The sequence below is a fragment of the Trachinotus anak genome, unplaced genomic scaffold (assembly GCF_046630095.1).
Source record: "Trachinotus anak isolate AG129_WGS33_773 ecotype Australia unplaced genomic scaffold, CSIRO_AGI_Tana_v1 ptg000014l, whole genome shotgun sequence".
NCBI classification, from domain to species: Eukaryota; Metazoa; Chordata; class Actinopteri; order Carangiformes; family Carangidae; genus Trachinotus; species Trachinotus anak.
The window spans coordinates 5,776,505-5,798,622 of NW_027273865.1; the positions used below are offsets into that span (position 1 = coordinate 5,776,505).

Sequence of the window (22,118 nt, forward strand, 5' to 3'; positions counted from 1 at the left end):
GACAATATGTTAGAAAAAAGACAATATGACATAAATAAAGATACCAGCTTATTTCTAAAATCACAGGACTTGTTTTTTTTTAATTCAATAATTTTCTCCAAACATTACACGGAATCTTTAAATGATACAGTATATATACATACACATCAGTGTATTTCTTTATCTAAAAAGTTGAGGGCCGTTGAACAATGCAGCTGTGCGTTTCAAGACAGGATTGCATTTTGGACGTTTGTGTACTGAAGACATCCACATAAGGGGGTAATAAGTCACCAGTAATCGAGTGCCATCAGTGTTTGCCTTACACCAAAGCTAGTTTGGAGAGTAGACTGTGCGGGAGCTGCCGGGTAAGTGGCACAATGACTGTCAAGGATGAAAACATGGAGAGCAGCAGTATCTTCCTCGACAGGAAGCAGTGCAGCAGTGCAAAATAAATGTTACCAGCTACATGAATGAACCAGCTAAATACACCACTAATGGCAAACAGCACCTTTCAGAGTGTACCCAGAGAGAATCTGTCTCCTTTTTTTGACTGGGATCATAACATGTAATCATATTTTGTATTCCTGCAAAATTTAAAAAAAAAAATCGACTGACATACTGTAGGATGGTTTGAGAAACACTGATAGACATGCTGCTCTTCACCCAGTTTACAATGCTCTAAGCTGTGTACACAGGCCAACAGTACAATGCTAGGTTTCAGAGTCACAAGATGCAACTTGTAAAAACTGAACAATCATTTTCATCACAGATCTTTGGTACATACCATCTGCTGAGTATAACAAATATTTAAAAACCAAGCAGCTCCAAGGAGACTCATCTGAAATTCTCAGGGTTGGTTTCTCTACCCAGTGATGGAACACATGAGCGGGCAAAAGGACAATAGAAATGGGGGTTTTCCAGTTTCAACTGATAACATGGAACAATGTGTGCAGTTTTGGACTGGGCTGGTCTGGTCTAAGTGATCTCTTCCCATTTGAACTACACCACGCATTTTCTGCATACAACTAGTGGAAGTTTGTCGGGGATAGGGATCCCTTAGGCTAAGCATGAATGAGAGCATGTCCGAGCACTGGAGGGAGTGTGGTGGCTGGGATGGTTCGGGTCAGATGGGAGGTCATCAGTGTCACAGACAGATTTGCGTGGCCTCTACATCATCCCCAACTGCATTAGCGTGTTGGCGTATGCCATGGGCTTGACATTCGGATGAGGCTGTAAAGGAGAAGAAGGGGAAGAGAAACATTAAATCACATTTAAACATGCTTTTTAAAAGATTTACTCCCTGACCCCATGTTTCAAATCTGTACAATGCTAATGCTAAATCTGACAAAAATGATGAAAACAAGACAGATCTCTGTAGAAAAATATTTAAATTAGAACACCCTTTTCCCAAACGTGGTTAATAAATATTGCACTTAAGAGTGCAGCATACTGACCACAGCAGTGAACTGGTGAAATTCTGGCTTGAGGTCTGATGCCCTGAGGTGAATATACGCTCCTTTGTTTCCCATCTGATCACTGTGGGAAGGCAGAATACAACACACAACAGTTCAAGCAAACAGCCACAGTAACAGCTGACTCAACACTTTCAATTTAGCCAGCATGACCACGTACCAGTAGTTGGGTGCTGAGAACACGGTGATGCACTTCCCTGAGTGAGTGACCTCGTAGCCCTCAGCTTTGACCTCATGACTACGCACGATGAAGTCCAGCTTGTTCTGTTCCAGGAAGCGCTCTGTCACATCTGGCCCAAACTGACAACTCACACCCCGCTTGCTGATCGACCGGCCATTCTGCAAGAAGGAGAGGGAGAGAGAGAAGTGGTCAACCTAATTGTTAATCCAAGACAGAGGTGGACTTGATGTTGCGCTGACATAAACTATTGGATACTCTCAATTGAATCAAATAGATCAAATGAGGTATTGGGTGGGTGGGAACTGACCTGAGGCTGTGGATCTGACCAGAGGAGGTCACACATGGGACCTGTGAAAAAGTGGAGGAAGGTGTTAAAAGTTGTTTTGCTTTCTAAAGATGATTTTTTTTAAAGCCAGTTTTTTCCTGATGGTGCATTCAGAGTCTGACCCCACCTGAGTCTGGAGGCTGTCTGTTCCTCTCAATCTTCCTGAGATCCTCCAATGTGACGCCATCTTCACTGAACAGCCCCCCATGCATAACCTGACATGGAGAATTTCATTAGGACAAACTATCAAACCATTGCAGATTGCAAAAATAAAATAACAGCAGCAGTCGTCAGTAGGAATCAGGTGAATTATGGCTGTTTGTCCATTATACAAAAAATAGCAGACACTGTCCTCAGTAGCAGTCATGATATTTAAAGACACAGTGATTGTAAATGAAAATAATAGTCTAACATCTTTACTACACCAAACCACTTTTCAAGTACAAAGACTGAACTTGAGGTTGTACTTTATTCTAAAGTCGTTTCTGAAAAATATCAAAGCCCAGCTGCAACAACAGCAGCTGGAAGAATCCTGAATAAAGCTAAAATCCTGGATAAAGTTATCTAGTGGTCAACAAATGTTTCCACACTCCACATCACTGTTACATCAGATATTACCAATGTCTGAAGCTCTTCACAATAAACACACAAGACATTTTTAAGCGACAATCTGAAAATGAAACCTTTCTAAAATCTCAAAGTGACTTCTGCGATTGACAAATTCCCATTTCAGCATAAAATGAAATGCCTTATGCTCTGGCTCCATTTGTCTTTTACAGTACAGAATTCTTTTACATGAGTTTATGTCTTTCTGCACACAGTATTTCAAAACCTGGATTGATTCTCTTTTAGTGTACAAACTTTTATTTTGATTTATATTTTATCGTGTTTAAGTTTAGGTAATTAATTAACAGGTAAAGATCACAATGACTTCTCAATGACCTGCAAGTTCTCATGTAATTATATCAACACTCATACAACTGAAACCAGTTTGTATTTGAAAATAATATCCCCTGTGGGATTCACCCTAAAACTCTTTTTCAGGATCCAGATAACAGTCAATAAAATAAAAATTTTTGCAGGTTTGGGCTCAAGAACTTGTTGCCATACCAACAGACAAATTTGAAGCCATCTTCAAAGAATCAAAATCCATCCGTCATCTCACACTGCCACTGCTTACCAGTACTTTGTTATTGATACACTGTGCGAGAGGCAGCCACTGGAAGACCTCGCTGAACAGCTGGAACATCTGGGCTGTGTACTTGGCCTTGACCTCCCCTTCAAATCCGTACATCTGGTTCATGTTGTCTGTCTCATGGTTGCCTGTAGGTGGAAGCTTGGTTATTGTATATTGTACAATCCTGTTGAAACTACTTTGTATGTTAACACAGCATCAGTAATTCAACAGCAGAAACTAAATGAGCACACAAAAATAACTAACCCATGAATTTCAGTATTGTGCTCTGAACTTGACGACCACACACGCGCATTAAGTGTGACACATTATTATGATAGCAACATCTGCAGATACTACACATGCGTTCACAGACTCATAGACAAGCACACAATGAGTGTTCTCACCCCGAAGCAAGTGGAAGTTTTCGGGGTAGAGCAGTTTGAAGCCAAAGAGGGTAAGAATGACCTCAAGAGAGAATGAGCCGCGGTCCACAAAGTCACCATTGAAGAGCTGAATTCTGTGGTTAAGCACTATGATGCACAAGTTCTGGATTTGAGGTTTTCAGCTGTTGTTGTCGTATGAGACACAGAATAGTACAAACATGTTGGATAACCGCATTCAACACAAATTTAAAACCTGATGTGTGACTGTCTGCGAAAAGAAAGGATACATAAGGGTTGGTCTCTGAGGGTAAGCCGTTCAACTTGAAGATGTTGAGGAGATCGTAGTATTGCCCATGGGTGTCACCGCAAATTGTTATTTTTTCTGTCTGTGGCAAAGAGAAACAGAAGAGGTTAAAATATGTCCAATAGATGATTACCATCCCAGGAATCTTTTGTTTTATTTACTGCTGTACTGTAGTGATATTACAGGCTGAACAATTAGTAATCAAACAGTGAAATTCTACTCTAGTGTTGCACTCAATGAACTAATGTAAACTTTCAATCACTAGCGATTAAGTCCTCACCTCTTTTAATGTGATTTCAACGAGACTTGGTAGTTTCGATAGAACATCTTTAACTTGCACCAAAATCTGAAATAGGACAAAAAAGTTTAGTCACAGATACAAACAAGTTTCCCTCAGTGAGTGTTCACTGTACTTCATATGAACAGATGTTTACCTGATAAGCACACTTTCTGTGCAGCTTCTTCTGGTCTTTGAACCAATCCATCATCTCCTTCATGAACTTCAACGTGACTTTCCCATCTTCAAGTTTGGGGCCTACATAGTCATCCTCAATCGCTGCAAAACAAGATCGGTACAGTAAAGAATCAAATGGTTCACATCAGTGCATTTTCCGATCTTAAGCTCCTGTTTTAGATGAGACACCATATTTATGATAACAGATATCATATTTTTTAATTATATATTTGTCCATTAATAAATGAAACTTACTCATGTTTTCAATGTCTAGTGAGTCAACAACAGACTTTTTTGTCTCATCGCTGGCAATGGCTCTCTCAAAAGCCTTCTGTTTCACAATCTTGTTACATTCCTGGTACTTCATCCTTGCATCCTTGTCATTTGGTCGAACCCTTACTACCTGTCATTAGAACAGAGAAAAGACATAAATTAAAACACACTGGTTCATCATGAACAGGTATCAAGGCAGACACAAGGACATTCACTCCATGCAGAGAACCAAAGGTCAATGGTAATAAAAGTAGATCAAGCGTCTAATTTCTTAATTATTGTGGATGAAAAATAATTTGCTCTGCATGCCACCATAAATGTACAACATTTAAGCTATTCAGTCACACACTGTTCTTCCCTATACATTTAAGAATGTGTAGACAATCTATACAGTATTTATAGTTTCAGTAACTGTCTATAAATATATATAAATCTAGCTCCAACCTCTCACAGCTTCATGATGATTAACTCTGTTGTCATGGCGCTTGGTCTAGTTTGTGCAATAAATTGCTGTCACTATGGCTGAGCTTTAGAGGTCTTCGTTGTCACAGCCCTGGTATATTTACACTGCTTGTTATGAGAACAGCACGAACAACAATAGACACCAAATTAGCTGTGTTATGAGCGTCTTTACACTGGATCTAATTGGCATCATGACTGGATTAAAGGATAATCCCTATTTTGGGCTGTTAAGGCAACATGAAGAGCCTAACTCATGGTGACAGATCAACAGATGGAACTGGAGAGCTCTTTCTTTTGAGAAAATCAGGGGGGAAAAAATGGTTATACTGTGAACATTGCTCACGTCCTGTATGTTCTCAGTTCAGACTGCATGGCAGCTGAAAGTCTGCTGCTACTAATAGCCAAAGAAGCTATATTTCTTACCGTCTCATAGTCCTTAAGTGCAGCCTTAAACTTGCCCAGTGCCATGTTGGAGGTGGCACGCCGATAATATCCCTTAATGTAGTTTTTGTCTATCTCCAGGGCCTTCGTAGCATCCGCCAGGGCATAGCCATAGCACTCTGTGCGTAGGTATGCCAGGCTTCGGTTGCTGTAGTAGATGGCATTGGATGGATTGAGCTCCAAGGCCTCTGTGTAGTACTTGATAGCATTTTCATAGTCTTTCTCTGAAAAACAAATGTTACATCTTCACTGGAGTTTGTGGGTCTATAAAGCTCCTGTCAAAATGTCAAACATACTGCAAACAGTACAGGTTTTTTATCCATTTACTACTGGGGTGATTCTAGCGCTGAGCAATAATGGCAAAATTAGTGCTGATTAGTTCAATTAATTTGATTATCCACAGACAATTAATACATAAAAGTCTGATTATCAAATAACTATTAATCATGTTTCAAGTGAAAGCACAAAACATTTCCTGGTATCTGTTTTGTCTTTCTAATTTCATCACTGGAATTGGTGTTTTTGACATTGAGACAAAACAACCCTTTATTAATCCAAAGATTTTCTACATTGAAAGACAATGATGAAGATGAACCTGACTTTCAGCTCTAAACGAAATAAACATGTGGTGGTTATAGTGAATATGTAATCGACAGTATGTGTGGGTGATATAGCCTGTGAAAAGAGTTATTAGTAATGTAGACATTGTTCATTTCACTCTGCTGGTGAAAAGAAGAAAAGAAAAAAAGTCCATCAGTAAATCCAGGAACAACATTTTAGCCATATCCCAATGATACAATAATCAAAATCACAGATATCATTTGGTCCCAAGTTACCATATCAATAGTTTTGATACACAGTGTTATAGCTCCAGGCCAAACACACTAACATCAGGGTATGGACAATTCTGCCCACTTTGCTGTGGGGAAAGGGACGTTATGAGACACAGTGAAAATCATCCTTTAATCCCATTAGTGAGCACACTGTTAGGAGGTAGCTACACCACTGCTAACCCAGTGCACTTGTGCTAAACAGCCAGTCTGTTCTGTGTGACCTGCTGTATGTGATGGAAAAACTGCAATAGCTTAGTAGTGCTAAATATAACAATTGATAGTGTACAAAACTCACAATGTAATTTTAGACACTTCCTGGATCAAGAGGCCATTAGTAATTTCCCCACACAGCTAATATGACAGTGTACTTATGTCAAATGAAGTGTTAATGTCTGAAATGGATTTACAATGCTTGTTTCTACCCACCAGGGTGTACTTGACTGTACTCGTTGATCTAATTCTGTTACAATAACTTGTACAGGTCATATAATTGCCTTGACCATTAGACAACAAACTAAATCAGGTTTTTCAGTTTATGTAATAGTTGAAAATAAGCAAGCAACACATAACTGGCACAATATTCTAGTCTGACATGATTATCTGAGAATATAGGTTTTATACTGGGAGAGGTGACTCCTACTGGGAGTCAAACTGCAATTGATCCTCGTGATCAGGACTAAATATCTAACCTTGTCCTGTTTATTATTTTATGCAGTAGACAGAAAACAATAACCCTGCCCATCCTACAACAGACAGCCCCTCCATTACATCTGCTCTGACTCATCACGGTGTCAGCCCTGGTAATGCCCAGGCCTCCATACACCCCAAACTTCACCCTACAGGAAGCATGTCAAAAAGGGACACTCTATAACATAAAACTAGCAAAAGTCTCCAGGATTTTTGCTTTAGGGGGGAAAGACGGGTTAAATACGTCTAAATTAAGTTACAGGGCGCCGACGGCAGAGAAGTTGACTTTCGTTATCGATGCTCCTCCTCACTCTAAGTCTTGGACCAAAATGGGAGTCAACCATGACTATTAGCATTTAATTACCCCTTACAAATGGACTACCGTCTAGTATAAAGGGGCACACCAATGTTAAGATGTTCTGCTTTGAGATCTTAGCTAAAATGTATTACAACACTGATCATTCAGAGCCTCGCTGCTGCTGCTGCTGCTCACATGCGTCGCTGGCGGGCAGAAATTTCTAGTTGTTGTATCTGAACCTCCCATAAAACTACACAATAACCTTCTAACACGACTGAATAAAAGCGAAAGTGTCACTGCTGAACACACCAGATTAAATATGAGCAAGTACGCATATACAAGACACGGGTGACGGCATGAGTTAACATCGATGCTTTAGCGCTAGCTGAACCAGCTAATCCAATGAATGAGGTTTACAGCTAGCATGCTTTCCAAGCGATGTTAGCTTAGCTCAACGTTAGCCACCGGCTCCGGTTGGAGCGTGTTGCAACATTATCCTGTCCTCCTGTGATTAGTGGTGACATCATTATCTGTTACAAACCACTGACAACAGCCGCTGACTTGACAGGTCTGCAAAATTACCTTTGAAGTACTTATTCGCCTTCTCCTTGAGTAGCTCTGCATCATTACCTCCCTCCGCCATCTTCTTCTCACTGCCGTTTTCTGATTCGTGCGCCATTGACTGGACAGTCGCAAAAGGTCGCAAAGTCTTTTTTTAAGTTAACTTAAAAGGATGAAAATGTCACTGCAGGAGGAAAACTACGTCTAAATATATGGGAGACACAAAAAAGTGTTTTTCAGCTTTAAGAAGATCGTAATTAAATGTAGCTGTTTGAGCGGTAAGTATTGTTAAAATGTTTATTACTTGAAAAATACAACTTATACTGTAGTAAAGACAAAGAAACTTAATGCAAATGAAAAAAACAAAAATAACATAGTTCAGACTTTCTTACTTAATACGCCTAATGCAAAACTGCGATTATAATACACAGGTTAAATTGTATGTTTTGAGGGGCTGTAATTTTATTTCCAAATTGACTGCTGCCACATTCTGTGTTCCTCTGTCCAGTAATTATTTTTCTTTGGTCCCATTAGTTGAAATAAAAGTGTGTATGTGATAGACACTGGCAATGTCATTTGAAATCTAAGGGTGGAAAATATCAGGTAGGAATATTTCCATTTTAGTTTTTGTGGGTTATAAACCAGCAGGGGTCAGTATAGGCCTTCACTGAAATACCTATGGAATACTCATGAAACAGGGCGGCATAACCAGCTGGATATGAAGGCAACAATAAGGCCGCTGATAGAAGGAACTACACTCATATGAGGTTAACCAGAAAAATGTGCAGATGATGAGTAATGGGTTACAACTGATTCATTAGTTACAGATTAGATAAGTTCCCTGGTTAATCTGGAAATACCCTGTCTTCAAGTCTCTACCTCTCTGCCTGGGCAGCAATACATTTCCAACAAATTAAAATGTAGGCTCGTGTGACAGAAAACTTCAGCCCTTGTTATGATTCCTTTTGGTCCTCTTCCAGATGCCTCCAGGCAAGTTTCCTGCCATCTGAACACAGCAATGTCGGCCTCCGGAAAACCTCAGCTCCAGCAGTGAGGGGACAAATATGGCACAGGTGCACATCTCCACAACTTTACTCACTCACACATGCCATCTGACGCACCCTGGCCTCACATAAGTGGTTTGCAAAAACATCACGCAACCTCAAGCGAAAACATCCAAGCTGAAACACCTTTCCTTTACAAGAGCCTCTACACTGTCTCTGGTCAAAAAGTGCTATGGGGCAGTGAAGTCAGAGGAGGGACATTTGTCTTGTGTACCAGAAAGGAAAAGTCAAGCCTTTGAGAAATTGGTTTGTGGTTTGGTCTGTTTGGGTTTTAGATGGTTAGGGTTAGAAGTTCAACTGAATAAGAGACGTTTAAGAGAAGCTTGTGACACGGAGGATACAGCCCAGTCCAGTCTGCTACCCTGACTCACAAGCAACATCCCGCAGTGAAGAGTAAGAGGCCAAACAGCCGGGTGACTCACTGTGACCCCTGTCGATCGCTTACTAACCCCAGAGTGTGAGTTCACTTTCTCTTAGTAAGATTATCTACGTATGACTCGTCTCTTTGTCTGAGCTTTAACATGTCTACTTCTGATGGTTTTAGTAGTGCTTAAGAGAGGGAAAAAAAAAAACACAATGAGATTGACTGAGAACGAGCTGACGTTACAGCCTCAGCCCCACATGAGAGTAAACGCAGACAGTGAGTGGGAGAGACAGTGTAGGCGGGAGAGAGGCAGAGAAAATCTGGCTCGCCAGGAGGACGGAGCAGGGAAATTGCTGTCCTCTTGGGTGTACGATGCATGAGCTTGGGCTTTGGAGGGGTCCTGAGAAAGTTAAAACAAACACAAATGGAGGAGCGCAGAGATATACGAGCAACTGGAGAAAGAGACAGATGAAGGTCAGGGAGAATGTGAGTGACATTCCAGGGCCGCGAGCCAACGAATGATGAGGCCTCAGCGTGAGTGGAGTATATGTTACATAGGCCCGATCCAGACCTTCTTACTATTTATTATCCTGTAGCATGTAAGACCATTGCATAGTGTTTTGAACATCCCCTTTTAGTCTTTCCCTCCACCCCTTTCACCATCGTGCCAGTGTTTTGTAGAAGCTGAAATTGCAACAGAGTCTTGTTCCCCCTCCTCTGCTCCACTCTGTCCAAATAATTCACTAATGAGAGCTTGACTTCAGGGGGTCTGTGGGGGGTCGCGCTTATTTGAACCACATGTTTTTCTAGTGGGCAGGGCAAAGGACTTCAAGCAAAATTTAAGATAAATTGAGAAAAAAAAAAACTCATCCTCTCGAGCTCCACCCTTCCTCCTTGTTCTTATTTCCCTCTATCTCGCCTGTGCTTGATATTTGCCACAGCCGTAAGCTGGCATGTTTTTTTGCTGATGGTGTCTGAGTCATCCACAAATCGCAGGGATTGCTCACATTTATACGACAGCATTACAAAGCCTCTCCTCCGTGTGCCAGTGGAACCTCCTGTATAGCCATCTGCCAGTGTGTAAAGCAACATCCTGAAATGACACATCACATGTTCACTGAAGTTGTTTGCGTTACAGGGGAGTGAGGAGTTGGAAATTTCAGGCAAGTGGAAAAAGAACCGTGATGCATACCTGCCTAAAAAGTCTGCTGCTGGCTTTACCTTTCCACATTAAAACCCCTTCTGTTCTCTCCTGTGTTTTTTGGACTTGTAACCGGGGCGGTTGTGGGTGCGGACTGGAGGAGGGTATAGAAAGCAATTGTGTTTATATTTTGTTGAGCGTCTGTTTACATTTCTTGTAAGGCTGTTTTAAGTTGAGAGTAAGGTACCTTCAGTGCTTGCAGTGAAAGTCCTCATGAGCAGATATGGTTTTATAAGAATCTGAATCCAGATGAACAAAATGTTTGCTTGTTAAAATTCTTCTCTAACTTTTCCATTTAAACACACAACGCAGTCAGACAACTATGAAGTTTTTCAATACAATCCCAGTTAAAAGGGAGAGATTGATGCTCTTTACTGAACTTAGAATTACCAAAGTATAACAAATACATAAACTAAATAATAAAAACTAAATAATAACTCAATAACCTGGCCCCACATTAAACAAGAAGACTCTTTATCTGTGAGCGCTGATGCTCTGTTTGTTCTGTTTAGATAGCAATGACTGTGCACCTGATATATTGTTGGAGAATTTGTGGAGTTGTGCATGCTGCCACTGAGGTGGACAAACATGCGTCTGGTCAAATATTACTCCAATACAAGTGAAAATTGTTCAGTCATTTTTTTAAGTTTACTTACTGGAGTACTTGCTTTTAAAAATACTTAAGTATTCAAAAGTTTGGCCGTAGTAAACACAGCAAGCTTTCTTCATTTCTAAAACATCAGACCTGGACTTCAGTTCAGGCCGTGGTGCTCTGGTGAAGAATATTCTGCCTCATCTTTACCTAACGTAGCCATCATTAGGACACAGCCAAGTTCAAAATGAGCTGTTCAAAAATACAGCAACACAACATGACTGGCAGTGGAGGAGCTGGCTGGTGATTGGTTCTCCTCCTGTGAAGAACACATGGTATGGTATATATAATTTTAAAACATAATAGAAAATTCATCCCACTGACTAAAAGTACTTCATAGAAATGTAGTGGAGTCAAAAGTTTCCATAAAAATAATACTCAAGTAAAGTACAGATGCTCGAAAAATAAACTTAAGTACAATATTCAAGTAAATGTACTTTGTTACTGTCAATCCTGGCTAAATCCTGATAGTTCAGTTATTTTCTATGCTTGAATATAATACTGGTTTCACTGGTATTTGTCCATAGTTTGATAAGATGGTGACTGCTGCAGAGGGGTTGTTTCTGCTGTAAAAACAGGAAAAAGTGATTTCCTTCTTTCCATAAAGAAAATCATGGTTGTTTATTCCATTCATAAAATTTTTTGGCGTTTAACAATAGAACAAATTGGTACTTTAAAATTATAGGTCATAAATGATTCTCCCATCCCTTACAATTTATATTACTTAGAATTTCATCACTGTAACTTCGATAACCAAAAGTGTGTCATATTTGCTGGAAGAGCAGACTGTGAGTATCCACTGGCATGTGGCTTATTTTTAGAAGATTTTCCAATCAAATAGGCAGCTTTGACTCATGAACTAATACAATAAGAATAGTTGCATTAGCCACTGAAACCACGACTCCATACCTGAGTATGAGCCCACACACAGCCTGAGTGGAGTCAATTCTTGATGGTGGAAATGTGAGGCAAATTATGAGAGTTTTTTTTTTTTATGGCACATACCATGCAGCCCCCTCCTGATCGACTGGCACCACGGCCTTGTTAAAGGAAATTTAGAAAATGACTGACTAAACAGATAATTAGAATAAATAAAAACAAATTGCTATGGGAAGTGCGAACAGCCCAGATTACTTAAAAATTAGATTAGGAGGAAAAACGATCTTGCAGTATGAACTCAGCGCTTGGCACGAGTCTGGCCTTATTTGGCCATATCTGTGGACATTATTATAATTAACCACTTTGTATTTCCTACTTCTTTTTCCTTTAGTTTTCACTGTGTCATCAGTCAGGATTTTCCCCTCCACTGTCCTCACATGCTCAGCCTGATTCTCTCCACACACACACACACACACCCCTCTCCCATTCACATCTACTTTTGCCATCATTTATATGCTTTCTGTGCATCCTCCTGTCTGTGTCTATTTCTCATTTTGAGCAGCGTGAGTGTTTGATGTGTGCTGGGCACAAGAACAAGGGATCGGATACACACCCCAAACAGGAAATGAGAAATTCAAGCAAATAGACCCATGTCTGTGTGCCTTGGAGAGAAAGAGAGAAACTCGCAGGGAGGAATGCAGATAGATAGAGCAGAGCAGACGGCAGAGGATGTGAAATAGACACAGTGAATCAAGAGGCTGTAAACGTTCAAGGTGAAAAGGTTGTTACATACTGTATGTGAGCATGAGGAAAGAGAGAGGAGGAACACCCAGGGTATGATATTCATAGGCACTGACCACCCCAAACACTGCCCTACATCGCCCTATGACATCAACCATCCTACTGAACCACCAAGAGTGACAAAGACTCCCATTTAACTGTACATGTGGTCTCGTCCACACCTTTTCACTGCTCATTTCAGGCCGTGGAAGACACCAACAGCTCACTTTGAGTCACACAGAGCAGTATTTGTTTGCTCATTTCACCTTGAAGCAACACCAGCTTTGTGACAGACAGACTCTGCATCACAGCCAGTGTGAGAGACAGCAGCCAAGAAGAGCAAGAAGAAGCCCCTGGGAGTATCTACTAAAGCGAGAGTGGTGTGCAAGCAGAGCAGTTGTGTGACCCTCGGCAGCCCTTTCATCTGGCAGTGCGGTTGTTGTTTTCACGCTAGTTAACGGTAGCGACGACATGTTGTGGCGGCTAGTTTATTTTACATCACAGGCTCTGCTCCTACTGTTTACGAGCAATGAGCGATCGAGCACAGCACACATGGTCAAGATTTCCCACAGAAAGGAATCCGCATCATAAGTGACTCAGGATGTCTGGGTGCACACACTCTGACCATTAGATGACTATAGGACTTAAAAGGGGGAGGCAGACTTAAATAGGACTCTGCAAACAAGGTGGACAGAGAGACGGGTTGTTGAGGAAATCAGCCCAGCCTCTCTCTCCTAACGGGACTGGACTGTCTCAAGTGAGATCTGATGTGGTGAGACAACAATAACAAACAAGCAAGGCAGCAGACAGACAACCATGTCACAAGTGTTCAAGACAAAGTGTAAATATCTGTCACTGTTACGACATTACTTTCCCAACCACTGCATAATATTGGATACACGCAAGCTGGAACACAGATGCTTTTTAAAGCTACTAATGAGACACTAAAACTTTTGCCATGTCAGTACCAGCTGTGAAGCACAAATACAGACTCGGATACCCTGCACAGTGTCTGAAAATATCCAGTCACATATAGGCAGTTCATCCAGGATGTTGTGGGGGAGAGTTTCCTCTTCCTGTTGCTCTTAGTGTTGGACTTTCCTGTCAGTTAGCATGAACTACTGACAGACCTTTGGGTGCCTTCCAGACTCATCCCCGAGTCTTTTTTTTTTTTTATCTCTAGGGAGTAAAATTCCTTACTGTAAAGTATTAGTTCACATCCTGTAAACTTGGGTGGCCAGACAGGAGAGGCAGTGTCAGATCTAGGTACTATGAGGAGCAGCCAGCCTCTTTGCACCTCTTCGCAGTGCAGAGACCAGGGGGTATGTTGAAGAGAAAATGAGGACCACACTCTGCAGCGCAGTCACATGTGTTCTTCAGGTGGTGTGAACCAAAAATCAGCCGCAGATACCAATCTCCAAACTCTCACTGGACCTCAATGAAAGGCTTAGACGCTCTGATCTCCCGCTTTATCACCACTATGGTCAAAAGGTTAATCATGAAAATTAATTTGGGATTGCTCAGATGCCACTAGGGAAAGTAGTTGCGTGTGGAGCTTTCAGCTGTTCCAGTGTACTGATCTTCAGCCTTTGTGATTCAGCAGTGCCAGCGGGCCAGACTGTGGTACCGATGCTAAGATAGACCGACTTGAATAGCTGCCCAGTTTTGAAGTCTGAATTCTGCACATACTACCATGTGTTAGTGTGTGTATGTGTGAGCATGTTCGCCGAAGCTGCTGTCAAGTCTAATTTATTTATTTGGTGCCTTGAAATGGAGAAGGCAGGGGGCGCAGGAAGAGGAGCAAAGACATGAGGATCAAAAGCAGTGGTGGAAAAAGTATTTAGAGGCTTTACTTAAATGAAAGTAAAGCAAACCCACAATGTGAGAATACTCCATTATATCCCTTACCTGCTCATATTTTTGTTATATTTAAATATCTAATTGTACATATTATATCACTGTATTATCCATCTTTTCATAATATTTGATGCTGACATTTTAAGGTTTTCTTTTCTTTGTACTGTTCACTTTGCTGCTGTAATACTGCAAATTTCCCCACTGTGGGACTAATATAGTATTATCTTATCTTATAATAATATAATAATCATAATAATAATAATCAAAAGTAAAAATAGTTATTATTACATTTGTCATACTGTGTTATGTCTGGTGTTGGATTATCATTAACAGTTTTACTGGTGCATTAATTAGGAAACAGCATTTTGATGTAGCTGTTTAAGAGGAGATAATTTTACCTACTTTATATACTACACATTTATATATACTATCTATTAAACTATACAACTAAAGTTTAATATATAGGTAAAATCTGCAAAGTTTAGTTATATATTACACAAATAATTGAATGAAAGGACTGTCTTGCTGTGTGAAATGTAGTGGAGTAGAACTCTAATGAGGCTTATTGTGATTAAAAGTAAAGTAAAGTGCAGGTACATCAACATTATACAATACTTTATAATATGAAAGAACATATTGGATGTGCCGTAAAAGTAGTGAGTAATAGTCAAGTTTAAAAATACACTGAAAGTCAATATTCTCTCTTAGTATAGATGTGGCAAAAGCAATGTAATGTATGCGACTGCTAATGTAGGTATGAGTTCATGTATATGCATGAGCATGTGTGTGCATGTATAAACCGACCATTTATGCATGAGTGTGTACATGTATAATGTGATTGCGTGTGAGAGTACACTGAATGGGAGGAGAAACAAGGAAGCATTGCATAAACCAAAGACATAATTTCACCATGCTGCCCACTCCCAAAGTGCCCCGATCACAGGAAATGGGTGTAAAGGAATGACTCAACTGGCTTTGACCTCCACCACCCCCCCGGCTCCCTAACACCCCCGCCCTCTCCTTCAGGGCTGCTTTAATTAGAAAAGCAACTCGTTTGTTTTTCTTTGTCTCAGCACCAAGTCTAGCCCCTCTCAATCGCTGCCTTTTAAAATGAGCGCATCCCGAGTTTGCTGATGACTCATAGCTTTCTCCTCCACCCATCGCTCTCATGCAGTCTCTGTGTAATTCGATTGGCCTAGATTCTGCCTTCGGTGCAGTGATGTACAAAACAGCTGTCACACAGATGTATGGCCTTATCATACCTGTTCAGGTGCGTCCGATCCCAAGAGTCCTCACAACACACTCCAACTTTGATAGCGTCATGCTGAAACGTTTATGTATTCACCAAGGCTCAGTTGCTCAAGGCTAATACATACACACACACATTTGTGCACCCGTGCACATACACGTACACAAACTCTCACCATGCTGCTTCAAAGGATGGCGTGTCATAAACAGAGGGACTGGGGAGGAGGAATGTGTTGTTCACTGGGGAATTCAGAGCCAGTAGGGAGTGAGAGGAGGGGTGGGGGCATGCTGACCTAATGTCCCTCTCTAGTGGAGGCAATGAAGGATCTGGCTGCCGAGCCTCTCTCTCTCTGCTGTCATAACCCTTGTACGGCCATCAATACAGCTGAAAACCCCACTGACACAGGAGGCCACAGATCACGGCTGACTAATCTGAAACAGACCCAGTACCAAGCTTCCCTTGAAAATTTAACACCTCCCAAACCTCCCATTTATCCAAGAAGAAGAGTCAGGTTACCATATTATACAGTGTGTGTGTGTGTGTGTGTGTGTGTGTGTGTGTGTGCGCGCGCGCATTTGGAATGGGAAGATGATATTTCTTTCTGTCCAATGTGTCAGTTTAACACCGGTGTGTGTGTGATTTGTGACTTTAGTCACATCTCTCTTAATTGGAGTCAGCAGCCTTGCCCCTGCTTTTCACTGTGTGCATGTCTGTGTGTGTGTGTGTGTGTGTGTGTGTGTATGTGTGTGGGTGGACATAGGTGGCAGTGGGATGAGTAATAGAGTGTGATTGGAGTTAAAATTCAGTTCAGTTCAGCCAAGCTCACTAAGGGGTTTATAGAGAGCTGAAGCCCCGCCCCCTCTCCTTGCATGCCTCATGTGGTTCCTGTAACTGTGTCCAGAATATGTCTGGACACAAGGTCGTATATGATCAGTGGTAATGACAAATAATTTATTTCCACTGATCAACATATTTTTAATATTTACAACAGATCATGCAATATAACTTAAAACAGATCATGATAACATGCAACTAATCATCATTAATCAGTCACACAGTGGTGCAGTGGTTAGCGCTGTCTCCACACAGCAAGAAGGTAGCTAACGTCAAAGTTTGCATGTTCTCCTTGTGCCGGCTTCCTCCCATAGTCCAAAGACATGCAGGCTATAAGTGGCGATCTAAATCTAAATTAGCCGTAAGTGTGAATGTAAGTGTGAATGGTTGTTTGTCTCTATGTGATAGACTGGTGACCTGTCCACCGTCGGCTAGGATTGGCTCCAGCCCCAGCAACCCTAAGAGGATAAGTGGTATGGTGAGTAAATTAATTACCTACATTCACTTTACTGTCACATAAAGCAAAGAAAAGCAGCAAATCCGCACAAATGGGAGACTGGAATTGGTTTAAAATCGTTATGATAATTTTTCTTGACATCTGTATATTTGTTGTTGCTTACCTAATCAATTAATTGGCCATTCATTTAGACTCTGATCTCATATGAAAAGGGTTTCGTCACAGTTACAAACCCACCCAGAATGCGCTGAGGCTGTACACAGCCCTTTAGCCTGTTTGCTGTCATCGTTTTGGTTTTGCTAAACCTGTGTTCAGCAGCAGCAGAGAGATGTTTTTAGCAAACTAACTCTGTGTAATCTACCTGACCAGCAGAAAAAGTAAACATAAGTCAAACATGTAGCTAAACAGTGGGATATTTATCTCAGCAACTGGTGGAGAGCTTACAGGATAGTGAATGTTAGACTCGCCCATGGTTAGGGATAAAGACTTTTAGGATGACTCTGTACCCAAGTGATCAAAGTAAAAAAACAAACTAAACACATTTAAAATTGTTGTTGTCTGGTTTAAATTGTTAATTGTATAATAATAGATGGAGATTTAGTTTTTAATATGGACAAAAAGACTCTTGAAAGAAACCCTCACTGAGTTGTAGATGCTTATGTAACACATACTAGCAAGGGGCTGTATAGGGCAATCATGAGACCCTCTAACCTCAACTCCTACCAATTCTCCCCCCTCCCACCATCACCATCACCCGCAGGGGCATGTTCCTGTGAGATTACACTGCTATTTAGGGACTGATGCTCCTCTGGGTTTTGAGCCTATGGATGTTGTTGTCTTTTCAGACCCCAGAGTATGATCTATTGCTCTGTTTATTACCCAGGGAGATAGTAGCTGTTTATAGGGGTAGATTTGTCCCTCTTCATCCAGAGACAGAGAGAGACAGAGAGAGAGAGAGTCTGAGAAGGAAGGAAACGGAGGGGCGGTACCATGAGAAGGAGCCAGTCAAGAGATGTAATTGGTACCTTTCCTTTTTTAGAAAACATTTCTTACTGAGGTCCAGCAAATGAGTCAGGGCGCAGCATGCTTTATAGCCGCACTCAGACACTCTCACATGGTTTATCATACTTTCCCTTTGTACTTTTCACTTTGAAGAGGGTTTGAGTTTCTTCTCTGTCTTTGATCCTCCATGTATTAAGCTATGATGTTAGCTACTGGTTATGTGCATGACAATAGAGCACATCTGGTGAACAGGAAAAGAACAAGTCTCATTTTTAAATATGTTTCCCAAGTTCATTTTTTATTTTGCAGACATTAGTGGTGAAACATTTTAGCTGAATGCCTACCAAGCAGAGGTGTGTGGTCTTCTATTCTTCCCTCATTCATTCATTCATGCACATCAGTTTTCTTCCCCTATCACATGCCTTGTTGTTTAGTTCAGGTGATAACTCAAGACGGCCTGGGAGTCTTCAAAGAGCTGACAGGGGTTAACAAAAAGATGAGAGAGGAAAGGAGAGAAAAGAGGCTGAGTCAGACGGTGATAACCATCTTGGCTTGAACTGCAGGTGTGAAGTTTAGAGGGAGGGCAGTAAAGACAGGACAGGTGGAGAGGGGAAAAACCTGTCAACTCACCACCTTGTGTATTCAGCAGAGCTGCCTTTCTGAAAACATTTCAGCTCTCTGTTTATCTGTAGTTCTGTGAATTCCTCTGACCTTCAGAGGAAGGAAAATGTGTGAGTGAAGAGCTCTTTGCAAATGTGTAAGAGACCACTGCTGATTTTACTCTTCAGTATGGTTGTAATATGGCTTCCAGACTAGCTAAAACACATTCAAATGTAATTTAGTAAGATAAGATAAATCTAAATAAATAAATAAAAGAGCTATTTGTAAGTTTTGCTATTGCTATATAGCTAATGTTAGCATTAACAACTGTTTACTTACTGTCTTGCCAAGAGTTTCAGCCATTGTTGCATTTACAAGACAAGAAGTTCTAATACACACTTTGAGCAGCTACTTCTTCAGGGCAGCCTGGACGCTACAGTGACTCGGTATCGGAAAGTGAAGAGGCCGTGTGACCAGGCCGAGGCTAGCTAATTAGCATGCTAACTTCAGTAGAAGAAAAGAAGTGATAGGAATGGAGGCAATACAAGAGGGTTGCTCTCCACCACTGGAGACAGCTCTTGATGAACTCTCTTGCAACATTTCTTCTAGACTGATATCAAAACAGCTGTTAATGCTAACCCTGGCTATGTAGCAATAGCAAAACTTACCAATAGCTCTTTTAAAGAAAAAAAAACAAACAAATATCATGTTCAAAATCCAGGATAGAGAAAGATAAAGATGGGGAAAATGGTAAAGCATTTAAATGTATTCAGCCAGATCACTTATATCAATAGGTGTACTTCCCAATAATAAAAAGTTTACAATGAACATATATTATGGCAATGTAAAATAGTGAAATGTTATTTTTAAGAAATGCCACTAATTATGTAATAATCGGAGTCTTTAAATAAAGTGAAATGGCAGCCGTTAATCAAAATTTGAAATAAAATGAAAACATTTATAATTGGGAATAGGAAGGCATGTTTGTTGATGTGTGTGTATTTTTGTGTGTGTGTGCACACAGATTCAGCACCTGGAGCAACAATGGCTTTGAGCAGCTGTGTGTTTGTGAAACAGAGCTGAGCAGCAGCAGGAGACCAGGGTGTTATTAAGGTCATAGTCAGCTCCGTCTGAGTCCACAGGAATTACACCAGGCCGCTTTGCTGCTCCACTTCTAATGACCAGTTGTGGCAAAAGATCAGTGGACGTATAATTGCAAATCTCATAGATGTTGTAATAAGACAGAACCCGAAATAGCATTTCTAGACCGTCGTCGTGGCAAATCAGCTTACATTCAGCACTATCAGGTTTCACTGTGAACTTATATAAGTGCCACAGAGAGAAAATGTTTCAGGCAGCCTTTCCTTTTTGCAGATAAAAGAAAATGAAACACGGCACATGGTTGCAATTAAAGGGCCAATTATGTTAAAACTGAATGACTTATTTGCGCTGATAAAGTGCAACAACAGAACAATTTTCTGGTTACTCATGCAGTCGTATAAACTCGGCACGTGGATTGCATTGGTGGACACCTGCTTGACCTGGAAATGCTGCAGGCATCCATCTTCACGCTTTTCTCTTGTATAACACTCATACATGAATTCAAGTGTCCCCTTTTTTTTCTCTGTGGATGGAGCATATCTGGGATGTGCTTCAGTCCGTGGCAGGAGGTGTCAGCAGTTTGTTTCAGCCCCATAAAAAGCCCGAGGGCTCGAGAGGAAGCAGCTGCTGAGAAATGAACATTGGTTAGAGGGACAAGCCTACTTGAGTTTGACTTCCCTCTGGGACTGTTTCATTAACACTATGATAGATTTATGGGCCTCTTGACGTTCATACCCTTTCTTTGGTCATTACAGGGAAAGTAAAACAGGTGGAAGTGCTGGCATTTTTAGAAACTAATTTTAATGATCTTGTCTCCTCCAACAAACCTCATGTTTCACTTGTTTAGGTTTGGTAATGGTCCTGTTTTCTTGGAGGCAAAAAACCTTTTAACATTCCAATTACATTTGCTCTGCCAAGATAACACAGTACATATTGTGCCTGAGCACCATTAAAAATCAAGACCTGGCAAGCGATCTGTCTAAATCATTTTAGAGGTGAGACAAAGGGGGATTTAATTATGCTGATCATGTTTCTTTTTACTTTGTTTATCTGCCTTTCATGAGCACTTTCCAAACAAGCACTCTCTGTGTTGGCTCGCAGGAGAAAAATTCCTGCACTTTCCAGAGGAATCCTGGGTAACTCGACCAGCTTTGGAACAAGACAGTACAGATCGCTGTCACCTTGTTAGCAGCACAAGCATCCCCTACACCACTCTCTTGCACAAAGCTTATGTAAGGCATTTGACATTGATGTGCGAGCCGTGGCTGTGTGTCAGTGGGTTCAGTGTTTTCATGTGCATGTGTACAGTATGTGTGTTTGATTTTCCATGTAGTCACTGCCCTTAAGTCTGGGACTTACCAACGGGCCTGGACCTGCTCTCCTCATTCCCAATTCAGCCTCATGGGCTGCCAGTAATCCCTTGTGTACTGAGGTAGAGGGGTGGGGCTGGCAGAGTTGGGGTGGGGATGGATGAGGTGCATGGAGATAATAAAAACATGTTGGTATGGTGTGCATCCCTTCAGGTGAAGGCAGTGCAAAGAACGCGGCTGTGCATCTGGGATTCCTGGTGTTGCTGTAGCCAACCGCTTAGCCCAGCAGGGCTTGTCATTCATCTTCAGTCAGTCTACAGTCGTCCAGTGTAAACAGGCATCCAGTGGTTGCCCAGAAATAGACCACACACACCTGGCGTATGCCACACTTTTCCACTGGTAGGTCTCTCTTCTGATGTTGGACAGTCAATGCTCAATGGCACAACCTGGTTTGTAAAATTTGCTGAGAGAAGCATCATGTGTGCTCTGTGCATGCTGAAAGAGGTAATGAGAGACATTTAAGTGGAAGATTGACCTTGAACTGAAAAAGTGGAGGAGGTGTGTGCAGGTGGGGGCCCTGTACATCAGTATTGAACTGCAGCCCTGAACTACTTTGGCCTAGTCTCAGTTTTAAACTCAAGTCCCTGTTTTATACAGAAAGTTACGTTTTCAGCAAAGGGTTTTTACCCAAGCTCACCATAAACCAGCTGCAGTTACCGTTCACAGACCAAAACATGCCTAAAACTAATAAAGAGAAAATCTCACATTCAAATTTTTGTGTGTGTGCTCATTTTGTAAAATGTTCTCTCCTCTTACTGTAATTAAAAACACACACATACACATGCATGCACTGACAAGTGCAACGCACACACACCTACACAACACAGCCCTCTGACAAGTGGAAACATTGCATGTGGTTTTATTTTGCTCACAAAATC

At 41.2% G+C, this 22,118-nt stretch overlaps 1 protein-coding gene and 1 long non-coding RNA gene across 3 annotated transcripts; one reads left to right on the forward strand and one right to left on the reverse strand.

Annotated features, from left to right (window-relative positions):
- Positions 1-60: 60 nt before the first annotated feature.
- Positions 61-8,004, reverse strand: ppp5c (protein phosphatase 5, catalytic subunit). The gene is made up of 13 exons (XM_071496466.1): positions 7,852-8,004; positions 5,434-5,675; positions 4,531-4,678; positions 4,256-4,377; positions 4,102-4,167; positions 3,805-3,903; positions 3,539-3,644; positions 3,138-3,280; positions 2,085-2,172; positions 1,940-1,980; positions 1,612-1,790; positions 1,434-1,515; positions 61-1,209 (listed from the first exon to the last, which is right to left on the reverse strand). The coding sequence occupies exons 1-13, from the start codon at positions 7,946-7,948 to the stop codon at positions 1,147-1,149; spliced, it is 1,476 nt and encodes a 491-aa protein (XP_071352567.1). The 5' UTR covers positions 7,949-8,004; the 3' UTR covers positions 61-1,146.
- LOC139631858 (uncharacterized) lies at positions 7,979-22,112 on the forward strand. 2 transcript variants are annotated; one of them, XR_011693454.1, is made up of 4 exons: positions 7,979-8,108; positions 8,811-8,903; positions 17,119-17,188; positions 20,972-22,112. It is a non-coding gene; the product is annotated as an uncharacterized lncRNA (long non-coding RNA). The 2 variants fall into 2 exon arrangements; XR_011693453.1 differs by lacking the exon at positions 20,972-22,112 and having other exon boundaries at positions 7,981-8,108; positions 17,119-18,364.
- Positions 22,113-22,118: the final 6 nt, after the last annotated feature.

What these genes read in the sequence shown, in the direction of transcription:
- ppp5c (XM_071496466.1), bottom strand. Translation starts at nt 7,948, where the DNA reads ATGGCGCACGAATCAGAAAACGGCAGTGAGAAGAAGATGGCGGAGGGA. An exon ending in ACTAGACATTGAAAACATGA is followed by an intron (nt 4,378 to 4,530) that starts GTAAGTTTCATT and finishes CTTGTTTTGCAG; the next exon opens with CGATTGAGGATGACTATGTA. An exon ending in CCTCAGAGACCAACCCTTAT is followed by an intron (nt 3,645 to 3,804) that starts GTATCCTTTCTT and finishes CACAGAATTCAG; the next exon opens with CTCTTCAATGGTGACTTTGT.